Source organism: Salmo salar, chromosome 28 (assembly GCF_965601325.2).
Source record: "Salmo salar chromosome 28, fSalSal1, whole genome shotgun sequence".
Classification (NCBI taxonomy): Eukaryota; Metazoa; Chordata; class Actinopteri; order Salmoniformes; family Salmonidae; genus Salmo; species Salmo salar.
Genome location: NC_138318.1, coordinates 30,722,172 through 30,739,558, shown reverse-complemented (window position 1 = coordinate 30,739,558; position 17,387 = coordinate 30,722,172). Strand labels below are relative to the sequence as shown.

At 41.4% G+C, this 17,387-nt stretch overlaps 1 protein-coding gene across 1 annotated transcript in view; it reads right to left on the bottom strand.

Annotated features, from left to right (window-relative positions):
* LOC106589815 (CUB and sushi domain-containing protein 1) overlaps positions 1–17,387 on the bottom strand; it is a 406,652-nt gene that overhangs the window by 231,834 nt on the left and 157,431 nt on the right. The window contains exons 4-5 of the mRNA XM_082970365.1: positions 14,445–14,639; positions 13,264–13,471 (exon numbers count right to left, since the gene is read on the bottom strand). Coding sequence (XP_082826491.1) covers positions 13,264–13,471; positions 14,445–14,639 — 403 coding nt within the window. The remainder of the gene's footprint in view (positions 1–13,263; positions 13,472–14,444; positions 14,640–17,387) is intronic.

Sequence of the window (17,387 nt, the reverse complement as noted above, 5' to 3'; positions counted from 1 at the left end):
TCGCCACCAGACAATTTACATTGACCCTCCCTCCCTCCCTCCCTTTTGTACACTGCTGCTACTTGTTTATTATCTATGCATAGTCACTTCACCCCCTCCTACATGTACAAATTACCTCAACTAACCTGAACCCCCGCACACTGACTGGGTACCGGTGCCCCCTGTATATAGCCTCATTATTGTTATTCTTATTGTGTTATTTTTTATTATTACTTTTTATTTTAGTCTACTTGGTAAATATTTTCTTAACTCTTCTTGAACTGCACTGTTGGTTAAGGGCTTGTAAGTAAGCATTTCATGGTAAAGTCTACGCTTGTACTCGGCGCATGTGACAAATAAAGTTTGATTTGATTTGAATGCCAGTACAAACAAGGTAACAAGGGTAATGATCACAAGTCAGTCAAAACGTGGCTAATAGGCTAGAGGATCTATTTATGTAGCAAGCTAGCCAACTTTAGCCAGTTGGCTTGGGTGCTTGATTGGGACAAGCATGCATTGGCAGGCAAGTTGCAGAAGAATGAGCAGGCTACAATTCCCCATTGTTTATCAGTGCAATTTTGACGGTCAAGTAGCTGAAAAAATTTGAGAGGGTTTATCTAAATCAAATCAAATTGTATTTGTCACATGCGCCGAATATAGTAGGTGTAGACCTTTCTGTGAAATGCTTACTTACAAGCCCTTAACCAACAACGCAGTTCAAGAAACAGACACATTTAACTAAGGCTAGGAATGTCTGTACAATAAAACTAGTAAGGGCAATGATCACAAGTAAGTCATAACGTGGCTACTATGCCACGTATCTATTTATGTAGCAAGCTGAAAACACATAGCCTTACATTAGCTAGATAGCTAGCTAGCTACTGGGAGGATGTCATGTCATTGGAGGAGTGGGTGGGTGACTGACTTTTTCCCCTCAAAATCGGTTTTCGGTGGCTACATAGCTAGAGATGCAGGTGTCATTTGGTTAGCTAGCAACAAAAATGTAAATCGCTTTGCTAGCTAGCTAGCTATGCTGAACTTGAACAACTGTTATCCAGTTAGCATATCTCTTGCATTTGCAATATACTATGGCTATCTACACCGATTTCAGAGCACTCTCGTCTCAGTGTGCCAGAATTTACAAACGCCGAATGTGACCGGTGTCAGTAAATGTAGGCAAAAAAATGAATAGTTAGTAACGAACATTCTAGATAACAAGCCCTTAACTAACAATGCAGTTCAAGAAATAGACTAAAGTATAAAATAAAATATAAAGTAACAAAAGAAAATTACATAACAATGAGGCTATATACAGGGTTAGGTTTAGTCAATGTGCGGGGTACAGATTAGTTAAGGTAATTTGTAAAGTGACTATGCATAGATAATAAACAGCGAGTAGCAGTAGTGTAAAAACAAAGGGGGGGGGGGGGGGGGGGGTCGATGTAAATAGTCCGGGTGGCCATTTGATTAATTGTTCAGCAGTCTTATGGCTTGGGGGTAGAAGCTGTTAACATCTTTGGGCTGGGGGGCAGTATTTTCACGTTCAGATGAAAAGCGTGCCCAGAGTAAACTGCCTGCTACTCAGGCCCAGAAGCTAAGATATGCATATTATTATTAGATTTGGATAGAAAACACACTGAAGTTTCTAAAACTGTTTGAATGATGTCTGTGAGTATAACAGCACTCATATGGCAGGCGAAAACCTGAGAAAAATCCAACCAGGAAGTGGGAAATCTGAGGTTTGTAGTTTTTCAAGTGATTGCCTATCCAATATACAGTGTAAATTTGGTCAGATTGCACTTCCTAAGGCTTCCACTAGATATCAACAGTCTTTAGAACGTTGTTTCAGGCTTCTATTGTGAAAGGGGAGCGAATAAGAGCTGTTTGAACTAGTGGTCTGGCTGAAAGCCTTTTGTTTAGTCATGCGCGCGGCCATGGGCACGAGCTCCGTTCCCTTTCATTTGTGAAGACAAAGGAATTGTCCGGTTGGAATATTATTAAATATTTATGATAAAAACATCCTAAAGATTGATTCTATACATCGTTTGACATGTTTCTACAAACTGTAATGGAACTTTTTTGACTTTTCGTCTGGACTTAGTGCCCGCGCCTTGTGCATTTGGAATAGTGAACTAAGAGCGCAAACAAAAAGGAGGTATTTGAACATAAAGATGAACTTTATCGAACAAAACAAACATTTATTGTGGAACTGGGATTCCTGGGAGTGCATTCCGATGAAGATCATCAAAGGTAAGTGAATATTTATAACGCTATTTCTGACTTTTACTGACTCCGCAACATGGCGGGTATCTGCATGGCTTGTTTTGGTGGCTGAGCGCTGTACTCAGAGTATTGCAGGTTGTGCTTTCACCGTAAAGCTTTTTTGAAATCTGACACAGCGGTTGCATTAAGGAGAAGTTTATCTTTAATTCTATGCATAACACTTGTATCTTTCATCAACGTTTATGATGAGTATTTCTGTAAATTGATGCGGCTCTCTGCAAAATCTCCGGATGTTTTGGAAGCAAAACATTACTGAACATAACGAGCCAATGTAAACTGAGATTTTTGGATATAAATATGAACTTTATCGAACAAAACATACATGTATTGTGTAACATGAAGTCCTATGAGTGCCATCTGATGAAGATCATCAAAGGTTAGTGATTCATTTTATCTCTATTTCTGCTTTTTGTGACTCCTCTCTTTGGCTGGAAAATGGCTGTATGTTTTTTGTGACAAGGCGCTGACCTAACATAATCGCATGGTATGCTTTCACCGGACACTGTGGTTGGATTAACAAGAAGTTTATCTTTAAAATGGTGTATAATACTTGTATGTTTGAGGAATTTTAATTATGAGATTTCTGTTGTTTGAATTTGGTGCCCTGCACTTTCACTGGATGTTGTCAAATCAATCCCGTTAACGGGATTTGATCCCTAAGAAGTTTTAAGGAGCCTTTTGGTCCTAGACTTGGCACTCCGTTTCTGCTTGCCGTGCGGTAGCGGAGAGAAAAGTCTGTGACTTGGGTGACTTGAGTGTTTGACAATTTTTTGGGCCTTCCTCTGACACCGCCTGGTATATAGGTCATGGATGTCAGGAAGCCTGGCCCCAGTGATGTACTGGGCCGTACGCACTACCCTCTGTGGCGCCTTACGGTCAGATGCCGAGCAGTTTCCATACCAGGCGGTAATGCAAATGGTCCGGATGCTCTTGATGGTGCAGCTGTAGAACTTTTTGAGGATCTGGGGACCCATGCCAAATCTTTTAAGTCTCCTGAGGGGGAAAAGGTGTTGTCATGCCCTCGTCACAACTGTGTTGGTGTGTTTGGACCATGTGGACACCAAGGAACTCTCAACCCACTCCACTTCAGCCCTGTCGATGTTAATGGGTGCCTGATCAGTACCTCCTTTTCCTATAGTCCATGATCAGCTCCTTTGTCTTGCTGATATTGAGGGAGAGGTTGTTGTCCTGGCACCACACTGTCAGGTATCTGACCTCCTTGTAGGCTGTCTCGTCGTTGTCGGTGATCACACATACCACTGTTGTGTCGTCAGCAAACTTAATGATTGTGTTGGAGTTGTGCTTGGCCACGGAGTCGTGAGTGAACAGGGAGTACAGGATGGGACTAAGCACACACCCCCGAGGAGCCGCAGTGTTGAGGATCAGCGTGGCAGATGTGTTGTTGCCTACCCTTACCACCTGGGGGCAGGAAGTCCAGGATCCAGTTGCAGAGGGAAGTGTTTAGTCCCAGGGTCCTTAGCTTAGTAATGAGCTTTGTGGTCACTATGGTATGGCACGCTGAGCTGTAGTCAATGAACAGCATTATTACACAGGTGTTCCTTTTGTCCAGGTGGGAAAGGGCAGTGTGGAGTGCGATTGAGATTGCCTCATCTGTGGATCTGTTGGGGCGGTATGCGATTTGGAGTGGGTCTAGGGTTTCCGGCATGATGTTCCTTCGTTAGATTTTAGCTCATATTGCTCTGGCTAGCAGTAGTTGTTGATCTTGATGTTGTTGATGTGCATATAGGGAAAGATAGCCTACCTTTTTATGGTTGTTTGATCAATAGGACAGTACAGTTCCCAAATGTAAGAGGACTTAGCTACAAAAGGGCAGAAATCCATTCAGGTGTATTTTGCGGCTTTTGCCGAATGTGTTCTAATGATCTAAAGTCTCGCTGTTGCAACTTCCTGTAACCACACAGTCCAGTGAATGATGGCAGGCCTGTGTGGCAAATGGCTTATTTGCATAAAGCGGTACAGTAGCTCTGATTGGCTATGGCGCACCGGTGTGCGTAGACTCCGGGTCCTGGATAAGACAGATGTTTTTATTAGGTTGTATTTACTGCAGTGTCTATTAATTGTCCAAAAGCACTGCCTTTTTCCCACTCTATATTTCTATATAATTTTCACAAATGCCTTTGCTAAAGCTTCTTAGGGATAGCCCCCTTTTTTTAATTTTCGCCTAAATGACATACCCAAATCTAACTGCCTGTAGCTCAGGCCCTGAAGCAAGGATATGCTTAATATGTGAATTGAATGTAGGAGAATATAACACAATAGATCTGGTAGAAGAAAATACAAAGAAAAACCAACCGGTCTTTTTCTACCACAATCTTTGAAATGCAGAGAAAGTTCACAGTTCTAGCCATTACTCTGGTTGTTATTCCGATAGTGTCCAGAAGACGGCAGCATTGTATGTGCAAAGTTTCAGATGGATAACTTGAAGTATGAGTGAATGAGAAAACATTTAGTGTGAAGTCCCCAGGTACATCTGGGCAAATCGTGAAGGAGACATTCGCATTCATATTAAAATTTTTTGCAAGAATATCATCAAATCTGTATACTTGGACTTTGATTCAGCTTTCCAAGTATTAGTAGCCATATTATAAGTTAATTTACAAAACAACCAGTTTTCATAACTCTGAATATCCTTATAATTTTTGTCCAAAATTAAAAGGCATGCTGTCGTACAAGGTTAGTAGCTACATTTTACATTTTCCGAATACTCCCGTAAAGCCCAGCTCATTGGCTGTCTAGCTAGCTTTGTTTGACTCCGATTGGTGCTTATTTGACAACGATACAGTCATTCAAGTGATGACCGCCCGCGTCATCGGCGTGCCATGGTGTTGCTCTCTAACCAAATATGGTGTCCTAAAGGATATACTACACCCCTAATGATATAGTGAAGTCTTGTTACCTTCTAGGATCTCCAAGGAATACATACGAACGTGATTTAACTTGTTGAAACAACGTTTAGGGTGAGATTTTCACAGATTCCTTTCTTTGCAAATTGAATGAGTTGAAATACAAAATCGATCGTGCATGCTATCTGGACCTTTTTAGGATATGAAAAAGGATTTTATCTAACAAAACGACACTTCCTGTTACCTCTGAGACCCTTTGGATGATAAATCAGAGCAAGATTTCAGAATGTAAGTACACATTTCACCTTCAGAGGTGAATTTATCAAACCTATCGCGGTGAAAAAAGGGTTTGGTTGTTAGGAGCTCTCCTCAAACAATAGCATGACATTTTTTCGCAGTAATACCTACTGTAAATTGGACAGTGCAGTTATATTAACAATAATTTAAGCTTTCAGCCGATATAAGACACTTATATGTACCGACATTTGTTGTTTCTCTAAAATCTGCGATCTTGACATAACGCGCTGCATGATTTACAACTGTCCCGTTGACGGGACGCCGATCCTTATACGTAATTCCCAAACATGCTAAGAATTTATGAAAACGTGAAAATTACCATATCTAAGTGCTTGCTTGTCAGAAAATGTAAAAAAAGGGTGTCATATCCTTCCTGAGGGTGTATTTGAACAGATTTGAATAAGATTCCATGTTGCTAAAATGCTGTCAGTTCCACTTTAAGCAAGCTTTTGAAACTTTTGGGTGACATCAACATTGATTTTAACAGCTCAAGTCGAAAATATCCCTTGTGCTGACGGTGTCTCAGGGAGAGTTGGGATATAAAAAAATATATAATTCCAATTCACATGTGTATTAATACACACTTGTACATGTGTGAAATAGGAACAAATATAAGCACCCACCAAATTATAGTATTATTGGTTTCATTTGAATCACATTTATGAATTAAATAAATAATCTTGACATTGGCTAAAGAGTTCAATAATGAAATGAACATGTTTATTGTGCTATGAAGAGTGACAAAATCTGTCATGACAGCTTGTCAGGCACCTGCCTGCCAGGATCATGTGGTGGAAATTGCTTCAGGAAAGCCTTTCAGGGAGCTCCCTAAGAGCACGATATGTATCAGGCATCAATACAGGAATTTGATCACCTGTCAGTTGTCAATCTTGTTCACCAAGTCTCATTCCTTCATGTCTGTTTGTATATCAATCACAAGTCCTCACCTCTTGTGTCAACGACGTATCAGTGACCAATATATCATATTTTATAATCGTATTCATTTGTCTGAGTTTAATTAATTCAGACAGAAGCAGCCCGTCTGACATGGTTCCTCCTGGCACCAGAGGGCGGCAGAGACCGCCTAGAGACTTTTATTGGACGCAGGTGTGTTATTATTTCATGATTGTGTCCCTGTTAAAAGAGGTGTGTTTTCTGTGGTCCTTTGCAGAAGCTTGAATTGTTTACTGTGTGTGTTCATTTGTGTCCTGAGTGAGTGGTTGAGACTTAGTGTTTGCTGTTTTTTCCCCCAAGTGTACTGTGATCCTGAGGCTACTGTTTCTAGTCAAGTATTATGTTAATCCTTAACCACTGATTCCTCGTCTTGTCTCTTCTCTGCACCTGGGTCCAACCTCACCACGTCACACTGTCAACTCCATGTGAAGTGTCATTATAAAGTCAGCAAAAAAAGAAATGTCTCTTTCTCAGGACCCTGTCTTTCAAAGATCATTCATAAAAATCCAAATAACTTCACAGATCTTCATTGTAAAGGGTTTAAACACTGTTTCCCATGCTTGTTCAATGAACCATAAACAATTAATGAACATGCACCTGTGGAACGGTCGTTAAGACACTAACAGCTTACAGACGGTAGGCAATTAAGTTGTGAAAACTTAGGACACTAAAGAGGCCTTTCTACTGACTCTGAAAAACACTAAAGGAAAGATGCCGAAGGTCCCTGCTCATCTGCGTGAACGTTCCTTAGGCATGGTGCAAGGAGGCATGAGTACTGCAGATGTGGCCAGGGCAATAAATTGCAATGTCCGTACTGTGAGATGCCTAAGACAGCGCTACAGGGAGACAGGACGGACAGCTGATCATCCTCACAGTGGCAGACCACGTGTAACAACACCTGCACAGGATCGGTACAACCGAACATCACACCTGCTGGTCAGGTACAGGATAGCAACAACAACTGCCTGAGTTACACCAAGAATGCACAATCCCTCCATCAGTGCTCAGACTGTCCGCTATAGGCTGAGAGACGCTGGACTGAGGGCTTGTAGGCCTGTTGTAAGGAAGGTCCTCACCAGACATCACCGGCAACAACGTCGCCTATGGGCACAAACCCACCGTCGCTGGACCAGATAGGACTGGCAAAAAGTGATCTTCACTGACAAGTCGCGGTTTTGTCTCACCAGGGGTGAAGGTCGGATTTGTGTTTATCGTCGAAAGAATGAGCGTTACACCAAGGCTTGTACTCTGGAGCGGGATCAATTTGGAGGTGGAGGGTTCGTCATGGTCTGGGGCGGTGTGTCACAGCATCATCGGACTGAGCTTGTTGTCATTGCAGGCAATCTCAATGCTGTGCGTTACAGGGAAGACATCCTCCTCCCTCATTCAGTACCCTTCCTGCAGGATCATCCTGACATGGCCCTCCAGCATGACAATGCCACCAGCAATACTGCTCGTTCTGTGCGTGATTTCCTGCAAGACAGAAATGTCAGTGGTCTGCCATGGCCAGCGAAGAGCCCGGATCTCAATCCCATTGAGCATGTCTGGGACCTGTTGGATCGGAGGGTGAGGACTAGGGCCATTCCCCCCAGAAATGTCCGGGAACTTACAGGTGCCTTGGTGGAAGACTGGGGTAACATCTCACAGCAAGAACTGGCAAATCTGGTGGAGTCCATGAGGAGTAGATGCACTGCAGTACTTAATGCAGCTGGTGGCCACAACAGATACTGTTACTTTTGATTTTGACCCCCCCTTTGTTCAGGGACACATTGTTCCATTTCTGTTAGTCACATGTCTGTGGAACTTGTTCAGTTTATGTCTCAGTTGTTGTATCTTGTTATGTTCATACAAATATTAGATTTACACATGTTTGCTGAAAATAAACGCAGTTGACAGTGAGAGGACGTTTCTTTTTTGCTGAGCTTACATGTATCATTCTACGAATAGAGTGCCTTTTGGGTTGTGTAATTTCGTCAGAAATAACTATTTATTTCAACTTTTTTTAACATTCTGTCATAAAGAGCACGTGTTTTCAACTTCATAACAAATCTCGAGGTTAAAAAAAGAAAAATGACTATAAAGTGACAGGGTTGACCTTACAAGGTTGGCATTTCTAGCCTATCTATCTATGGGTATTATGCTCAAAGCACTCAGTTGTCCACCACAAAACACCAGAAAATGGCCAAAAGAGTAGAACTAGCTCATCTGGTTTTACACTGTGGTTTGACTATTATGTTGAATGTTAGTTTTACCATTTTAAAACAAGAGTTCAGTTCACGGTACAGAGTTGACCTTAAAGCTGAGGGACAAATGTAAATGAATCACTATTCACATTAAATAAGTAAAATCTTTAGAAATTACTTTATCAAAGCAACAACATAACTAGGGCTTTACAATGATGATGAAAATGTGAGGAAATATTTGGGTTCAGTGAGTTAAAATAGTCCCAGAAGTGGGATTTTCAAAGAAAACAAATAACTTATTTTATTGCATAATGACATTTTTAACATGGTTTAGATTAGTTACAGCATAGACAGGGCCGCCAGAAAACGTGTGGCGAGGCGGCATTTACCACAGCACTTTTTAATCAGGTGTGGCAACACCACACCACTTTTAATTTAGTTTAATAAAATTATCGACGCAAAGCTTTAAAAAGAGGGGCAAAATGCTATTTTTTAGATCGATTTGCCTCATGATTTGTCAACTCGAGCACAATCTCTCTGTTATGGATGAGCTGTAGTTTTTGAATTGAATTTGCAGGCAGGCCCCAAAAAATATTCTCTCTTGGCCACTGTGGTTCTTAATATATCCTTCCAGTGTACATAGCTACGTGAGAGAGAAACCCCTCTTATTGAATTCTAACTACATATACAGATGTGAAATGCTTGTGAGATGGTTGCTTTATTGTAAATGGGATATTATGTGACATAACTACCAATTAATTTGCCATAATTATATTATGCTGTTTACGGCATCGGATGTAATTGATCACCCAGCTGTGTGCAAACAAAAAAACATACTGAAAGCAAACATGCTGCTGTTTTTCGACGCCAACCCACCACTGGTGTGCATGGCCAAAGAGCTCTATTTTCATATCATCTCACCATAGCACCAGTTCCAATCTAAGTGCCAATGCCATTTATCTAACAAACTCCAGGCGGTGCTATGGCCAGATGACCTGAAAGTAGTGCTATATGCCATCCACATTAGTGGTGGGTTTGGCAGAAGCATATTCAGAAAAGTTCCTCAAACCTTCGGTAAAATAAGTATAGTGGTTTGTTGAAGTCCAGAATAATTTTACTATTCAGTATAAATATTACTTGGGAGTCAAAGCAAATACTACATGTTGCTAATTAGACATTGTTGTTCCACGAATAGAGTGCCTTTCATGTCCTTCAGACATTATGTGCGTACGTTTTGATAAAACACTCAATTTAACAGTTGGCTTAAATACATCTATGCTGTAACTAATCTAAACCATGTAAAACATTTCAATAGCAGTGTGTTTTTATTAAAACAATTTAAACCATTTAACCCCAAGATTTTCCCTCGTTTTCACCATCATTGTAAAGTCCTTGCTATTTTATTGCTTTGAGAAAGTAATATCTAAAGATTTTTAATGTGAATAGTGATACATTTACATTTGTCCCCCAGCTTTAAAGTCAACCCTATACCGTGAGCTGAACTCTTGTTTCAATATGGTAAAACTATTCCTTTAAAATATATATTTTTCAAAAATAACATTCAAAATAATATTCAAAGCATATGCAGAAAAGTACTTGGGACTTTCAACGGGACTTGAAACCCATTGAAAACCTGTGGTTTGAATTCAAGATGGCAGTCCATGATGGCAGTCCATAAGCACAGAGGATGGATATCAATTATCTGGAAAGATTCTGTATGGAGGAATGGTCTAAGATCGCCTCCCAATGTGTCCTCCAAACACATAAAACATTTTATGAAAAAGATGCAGTGTCATTAGCCTGAAAACAGGGGTGCCAATAATTTTGACCAATTTATTTTTTAAATTTTACTCGTTAAACAAAATATTTCTCTTAATTTCCCAACTTTTTGGAGTATACAATATTATTTATTCTATCCAGTCTTTTTTCCTCATCTTTATCAAGGGTACGAATAGTTATGGACCCCACTGTATCATGAGATGGTGCAGTAATGCAGTTATTCATAAAAATATACACTGCTCAAAAAAATTAAGGGAACACTAAAATAACACATCCTAGATCTGAATGAATGAAATAATCTTATTAAATACTTGTTTCTTTACATAGTTGAATGTGCTGACAACAAAATCACACAAAAATAATCAATGGAAATCCAATTTATCAACCCATGGAGGTCTGGATTTGGAGTCACACTCAATATTAAAGTGGAAAACCACACTACAGGCTGATCCAACTTTGATGTAATGTCCTTAAAACAAGTCAAAATGAGGCTCAGTAGTGTGTGTGGCCTCCACGTGCCTGTATGAACTCCCTACAACGTCTGTGGTGCAAGGTGGCGTTGGTGGATGGAGCGAGACATGATGTCCCAGATGTGCTCAATTGGATTCAGGTCTGGGGAACGGGCGGGCCAGTCCATAGCATCAATGCCTTCCTCTTGCAGGAACTACTGACACACTCCAGCCACATGAGGTCTAGCATTGTCTTGCATTAGGAGGAACCCAGGGCCAACCACACCAGCATATGGTCTCACAAGGGGTCTGAGGATCTCATCTCGGTACCTAATGGCAGTCAGGCTACCTCTGGCGAGCACATGGTGGGCTGTGCGGCCCCCCAAAGAAATGCCACCTCACACCATGACTGACCCACCGCCAAACCGGTCATGCTGGAGGATGTTGCAGGCAGCAGAACATTCTCCAAGGCGTCTCCAGACTCTGTCACATCTGTCACATGTGCTCAGTGTGAACCTGCTTTCATTTGTGAAGAGCACAGGGCGCCAGTGGTGAATTTGCCAATCTTGGTGAAAATGCCAAACGTCCTGCACGGTGTTGGGCTGTAAGCACAACCCCCACCTGTGGATGTCGGGCCCTCATACCACCCTCATGGAGTCTGTTTCTGACCGTTTGAGCAGACACATGCACAGTTGTGGCCTGCTAGAGGTCATTTTGCAGGGCTCTGGCAGTGCCCCTCCTGCTCCTCCTTGCACAAAGGCGGAGGTAGCGGTCCTGCTGCTGGGTTATTGCCCTCCTACGGCCTCCTCCACATCTCCTGATGTACTGGCCTGTCTCCTGGTAGCGCCTCCATGCTCTGGACACTACGCTGACAGACACAGCAAACCTTCTTGCCACAGCTCGCATTGATGTGGCATCCTGGATAAGCTGCACTACCTGAGCCAGTGTGTGGGTTGTAGACTCGGTCTCATGCTACCACTAGAGTGAAAGCACCGCCAGCATTCAAAAGTGACCAAAACATCAGCCAGGAAGCATAGGAACTGAGAAGTGGTCTGTGGTCACCACCTGCCGAACCACTCCTTTATTGGGGGTGTCTTGCTAATTTCCTATAATTTCCACCTGTTGTCTATTCCATTTGCACAACAGCATGTGAAATGTATTGTCAATCAGTGTTGCTTCCTAAGTGGACAGTTTGATTTCACAGAAGTGTGATTGACTTGGAGTTACATTGTGTTGTTTAAGTGTTCCCTTTATTTTTTTGAGCAGTATATATACAAAATATGTTTTATTGTCACATACACCAGATAGGTGCAGTGAAATGTGTTGTTGTACAGGGTCATAGTAGTACGGCACACAAATTAGGGTTTAGTGCCTTGCTCAAGGGTACATTGGCAGATTTTTCACCTTGTCGGCTCAGGTATTCAAACCAGCAACATTTCGGTTACTGGCCCAACGCTCTAACTGCTAGGCTACCTGCCGCCACTACTGCCATTATATCATGAAACTAATATGATATCGATATTGTACTGAACATTTTTACTGACATTTATACAGATTTTCCATATCGGTGGTGACCACTAGTGTTATAGTGTGGACACTATATAAATAATTACATTGAATATGTATTGTACCTACCTGCAGTACAGTATGATTGCTATTCATGTGTGCATGGTTATTATTGGCATTGACCGTGACCTTTCCCCTTGGATGATGTCATCACCCCGAGTCGGATCTGTAGAATGTGACTCTACCACATGTTGAGTGGGCTGTATCGTTTGGCTGTATTTGCACCGTTTGTACATGGCTGTACATCTTTTATTTCTTAAGTTGAAAGTAAAGGAAAGTAATATTGAAATGCATGTGGGCATTCCTTGTCAAGTTACTACAACTAGTGTGAAGGACATTGGAATGAGGATGTCCTAAAATGGACATTTAAATGGAATTCCCTAACAGAAATGGAAGCCTAATCAACAGTCTTCACAAGTAGTTTCAACGGTCTTCACAGGCTGTGTATGTGTTTAAATACAGATATTTCATCCCGTTCTGCTCAGAACACACTATAGTGGTCTGCATTGCAGTAGCATTCCGTTGACAATAGGCCTTGAATATTATTGTGTCAAGGAATTCTCAAATGTACCGGTTATTGAAGTGTCAGGTTTCAAGACCTGAAATGTCACAGCTCTTGACAGGACAAACTTAAACATTATTATCCATTCTCCAAAAGTGGTGTGAGGTCCTGTACAACTTTAGTGACTCATCTTTGCATTCTCTCAATTGAAAATAAAGGTCCGTTATTGACATACTGGGATCAACCGTGTAACACAAAAACACTAACTTACATAGCTTTGATACATTTGTGAATCACCATAAATTACTTTTCTAGCAATCAGCAAAGCAGTGATGCCATGACAGCTGCCACCATTAGAATACAAGGAATTAGGTGCTTTAATTATATTGTGTTTGTTAATTACTTACCATATTGATGGTGCCTCAGTCCCACTTATCTCCAGGAAGTCGTATCTGTCTTCCAGCTGGAAATCGCTGAAGACTAGGGCGATGGTGTCCCCTGGTTCAGCCAGAATACTCCATGTGCAGTCTGCATTATTCTCATACTCTGAGGGGAAGTGTGGACTTGATATCGTCCCCGTTGTTCCCCTCAATGTCCCACCACAAGCTCCTTCGGCTAAAATTAAGAAAATAAGTGAGAGACAATTGCATTAATGACTGGGTCACAACTTGCTCTTCTAAAATAAATCAGTCTCGACTGAGTCCTGACTCTCTATTGTTCCAGCTCCTATTGAGTGGACAAATATTTACTAGTAAGAGATAAAGGTTTTACAGCAACTAAGATTGGCCTTGTTCCTGACACAAGATTGGCAAATCTGTAAAATAAATGTGGTTGTTGTTGCAAGTGGAACAACCAAAACAGTGGCCATTGGAAGCTACTGCCTTGTGACCTTCCTAAGACCTCTAAAACCTATGATTTGATACTTCAGGTTCAAGGATAATCCAGGATCAACACAACTAAATGATGATCCAGGATCAACACAACTGAATGATGATCAAGGATCAACACAACTAAATGTTGATCCAGGATCAACACAACGAAATGACGATCCAGGATCAACACAACTAAATGATGATCCAGGATCAACACAACGAAATGACAATCTAAGATCAACACAACTAAATGATGATCCAGGATCAACACAACTGAATGATGATCAAGGATCAACACAACTAAATGTTGATCCAGGATCAACACAACGAAATGACGATCCAGGATCAACACAACTAAATGACAATCCAGGATCAACACAACTAAATGACGATCTAAGATCAACACAACTAAATGATGATCCAGGATCAACACAACTAAATGACGATCTAAGATCAACACAACTAAATGATGATCCAGGATCAACACAACTAAATGATGATCCAGGATCAACACAACTGAATGATGATCCAGGATCAATACAACTAAATGATGATCCAGGATCAACACAACTAAAAGACCATCCAGGATCAATACAACTAAATGATGATCCAGGATCAACACAACTAAATGACGATCCAGGGAATTTCTTACGCTCCAAACAGTATTGTAAAATAATATGATATTATATGTAAATACACTACAAACTGTGTCTTACCTCGACAAAATGGTGCTGGAAAGTCCCACGATGCACCGGTACCTGGACTCACAATACAAGTGAGTGCAGCATGTCCCTCCAGTATATATCCCACGAGACAACTGTAACGGATCTTGTCTCCAATGTTGTACCTTGTTCCATGAATTACTCCTTTTGGTATCAACCCTGGATTCCCGCATGTGTGACTTGGTAGCACTGAAAAACAAAACAAAAGATACTACTTTTAACTCTATTTTCAAATCAGATAACACCACAATACTGGTCCAGCACCAAGATAACTTCAGGTCCTCTTCACCCACAAGAATATAAGAGTTCCATACTCAGCCACCTCTGTTCTGTCACAACAGTGGAGTCAACATCCATCTTTCACAAAGACAATTTGAAGGTCAATTATATAATATTGTGTAGTTCTGCTAGTCAGTTTTTATGGTTACATTTACTGTTCCACTTTATTTGTACACTGAACAAAAGTATAAACACAACATGCAACAATTTCAAAGGTTTTACTGAGTTACAGTTCATGTAAGGAAATCAGTAACTCTATGGATTTCACATGACTGGTAGGGGTGTGGATCAGAAAACCAGTCAGTATCTGGTGTGACCACCATTTGTCTCATGCAGCGAGATACATCTCCTTCGCATAGAGTTGATCAGGCTGTTGATTGTGGCCTGTGGAATGTTGTCCCACTCCTCTTCAATGGCTGTGTAAAGTTGGTGGGAACTGGAACACGTTGCATCCCAAACATGTTCAATGGGTGACATGTCTGTTGAGTATTTAGGCCATGGAAGAACTGGGAAATGTTTTTCCTTCCAGGAATTGTGTACAGATCCTTGATACATGGAGTAATGTATTATCATGCTGGCGGTGGTTGAATGGCATGACAATGGTCCTCAGGATCTCATCATGGTATCTCTGTGCATTCAAATTGCCATCGATAAAATGCAATTGTGTTCATTGTCCTTAGCTTATGCCAGCCCATACCATAACCCCACTGCCACCATGGGACACTCTGTTCACGGAGAGCACACTTCTCCAGGGTGCCAGTGGCCATCGAAGGTCAGTTACGACATCGAACAGCAGCCAGGTCAAGACCTTGGTGAGGACGACGAGCACGCAAATGAGCTTCACTGAGACGGTTTCTGACAGTTTGTGCAGAAATTCTTCGGTTTTTCAAACCTACAGCTTCATCAGTTATCTGGGTGGTTGGTCTCAGAAGATCCCGCAGGTGAAGAAGCCTGATGTGGAGTTCCTGGGCTGGCGTGGTTACACGTGGTCTGCGGTTGTGAGACCTGTTGGATGTACTGCCAAATTCTCTAACATGATGTTGGAAGCGGCTTATGGTTGAGAAATGAACATTCAATTCACTGGCAACAGCTCTGGTGGACATTACTGCAGTCAGCATGCCAACTGCACACACATAGAGTGGCCTTTGATTGTCCCCAGCACAAGGTGCACCTGTGTAATGATCAAGCTGTTTAATCAGCTTCTGGATATGCCACATTTCTTAGGTGAATGTATTATCTTGGCAAATGGTGCCAGGAAAATGACCTCTCCCTCAACATCAACAAAATGAAGGAGCTGATTGTGGACTTCAGGAAACAGCAGAGGGAGCACACCCCTATCCACATCGACAGGACCGCAGTAGAGAAGGTGGAAAGCTTCAAGTTCCTCGGCGTACACATCACTGACAATCTGGAATGGTCCACCCACATAGACAGTGTGGTGAGGCTGAAGAAATTCAGCTTGGCACCTGACTCTCACAAACTTTTACAGATGCACAATTGAGGGCATCCTGTTGGGCTGTATCACAACCTGATATGGCAACTGCACTGCCCGCAACCACAGTGCTCTCCAGAGGGTGGTGCGGTCTGCCCAAAGCATCACCGGGGGCACACTGCCTACCCACCAGGACACCTACAGCACCTGATGTCACAGGAAGGCCAAAAAGATCATCAAGGACATCAACCACCCGAGCCATGGCCTGTTCAGCCCGCTATCATCCAGAAGGCGAGGTCAGTACAGGTGTATCAAAGCTGGGACCGAGAGACTGGAAAAACAGCTTCTATCTCAAGGCCATCAGACTGTTAAATAGCCATCACTAGGTGGCTTCCACCCGGTTACGTAATCTTGCACCTTAGAGGCTGCTGCCCTATATACATAGACATGGAATCACTGGCCACTTAAATAATGGAACACTAGTCACTTTAATAATGTTTACATACTGCTTTACTCATCTCATATGTATATACTGTATTCTATTCTACTGTATTTTAGTCAATGCCACTAGAAACACAACCATTTCTATTCACCCGCAATAACATCTGCTAAATATGTGTATGTGACAAATACAATTTGATTTGATTTGATGCTCTCTAACAGGGATGTAAAAAATGCGTGCACAAAATTTGAAATAAATAATATTTTTGTGCATATGGAATCTTTTCTTTCTTTTCATGAAACATGGGACCAACATTTTATGTGTTGGGTTTATATTTTTGTTCAGTACATTTGAATTAGACTAAGCTTAAATGTGGTAAAGTCTCTGTTTCAGGAGAACTACAACGTTGCAACTACAAAGAGGTTAATTCATTGCTGAAGTATTTAAACATGCATCATTTATTCATTTATTTTGTTAGTTGAAAGAATTCAAATCGAATGGAATGCATCAATGTTATCACACATAAATAAAAAGTCACTAGGGTAAAATGAAAACATGATCGATCTTTAAACAAAACATTGCCTGTCTTGTAGAATAAAACATCTCTACTTCGGCACAGCCCAACAGATACCACAAATAAGGGACTATATTCATATTTTACTTTACATTATGCAAGTAGCAGTTTTCTTTGATTTTTAAGATACGTTCCAAAACCTCAACTTCCAGGGATCATGTCAAAGAGCATTGTTACATCCTGTCAACTCCTAAACAACTGTGTCAAACA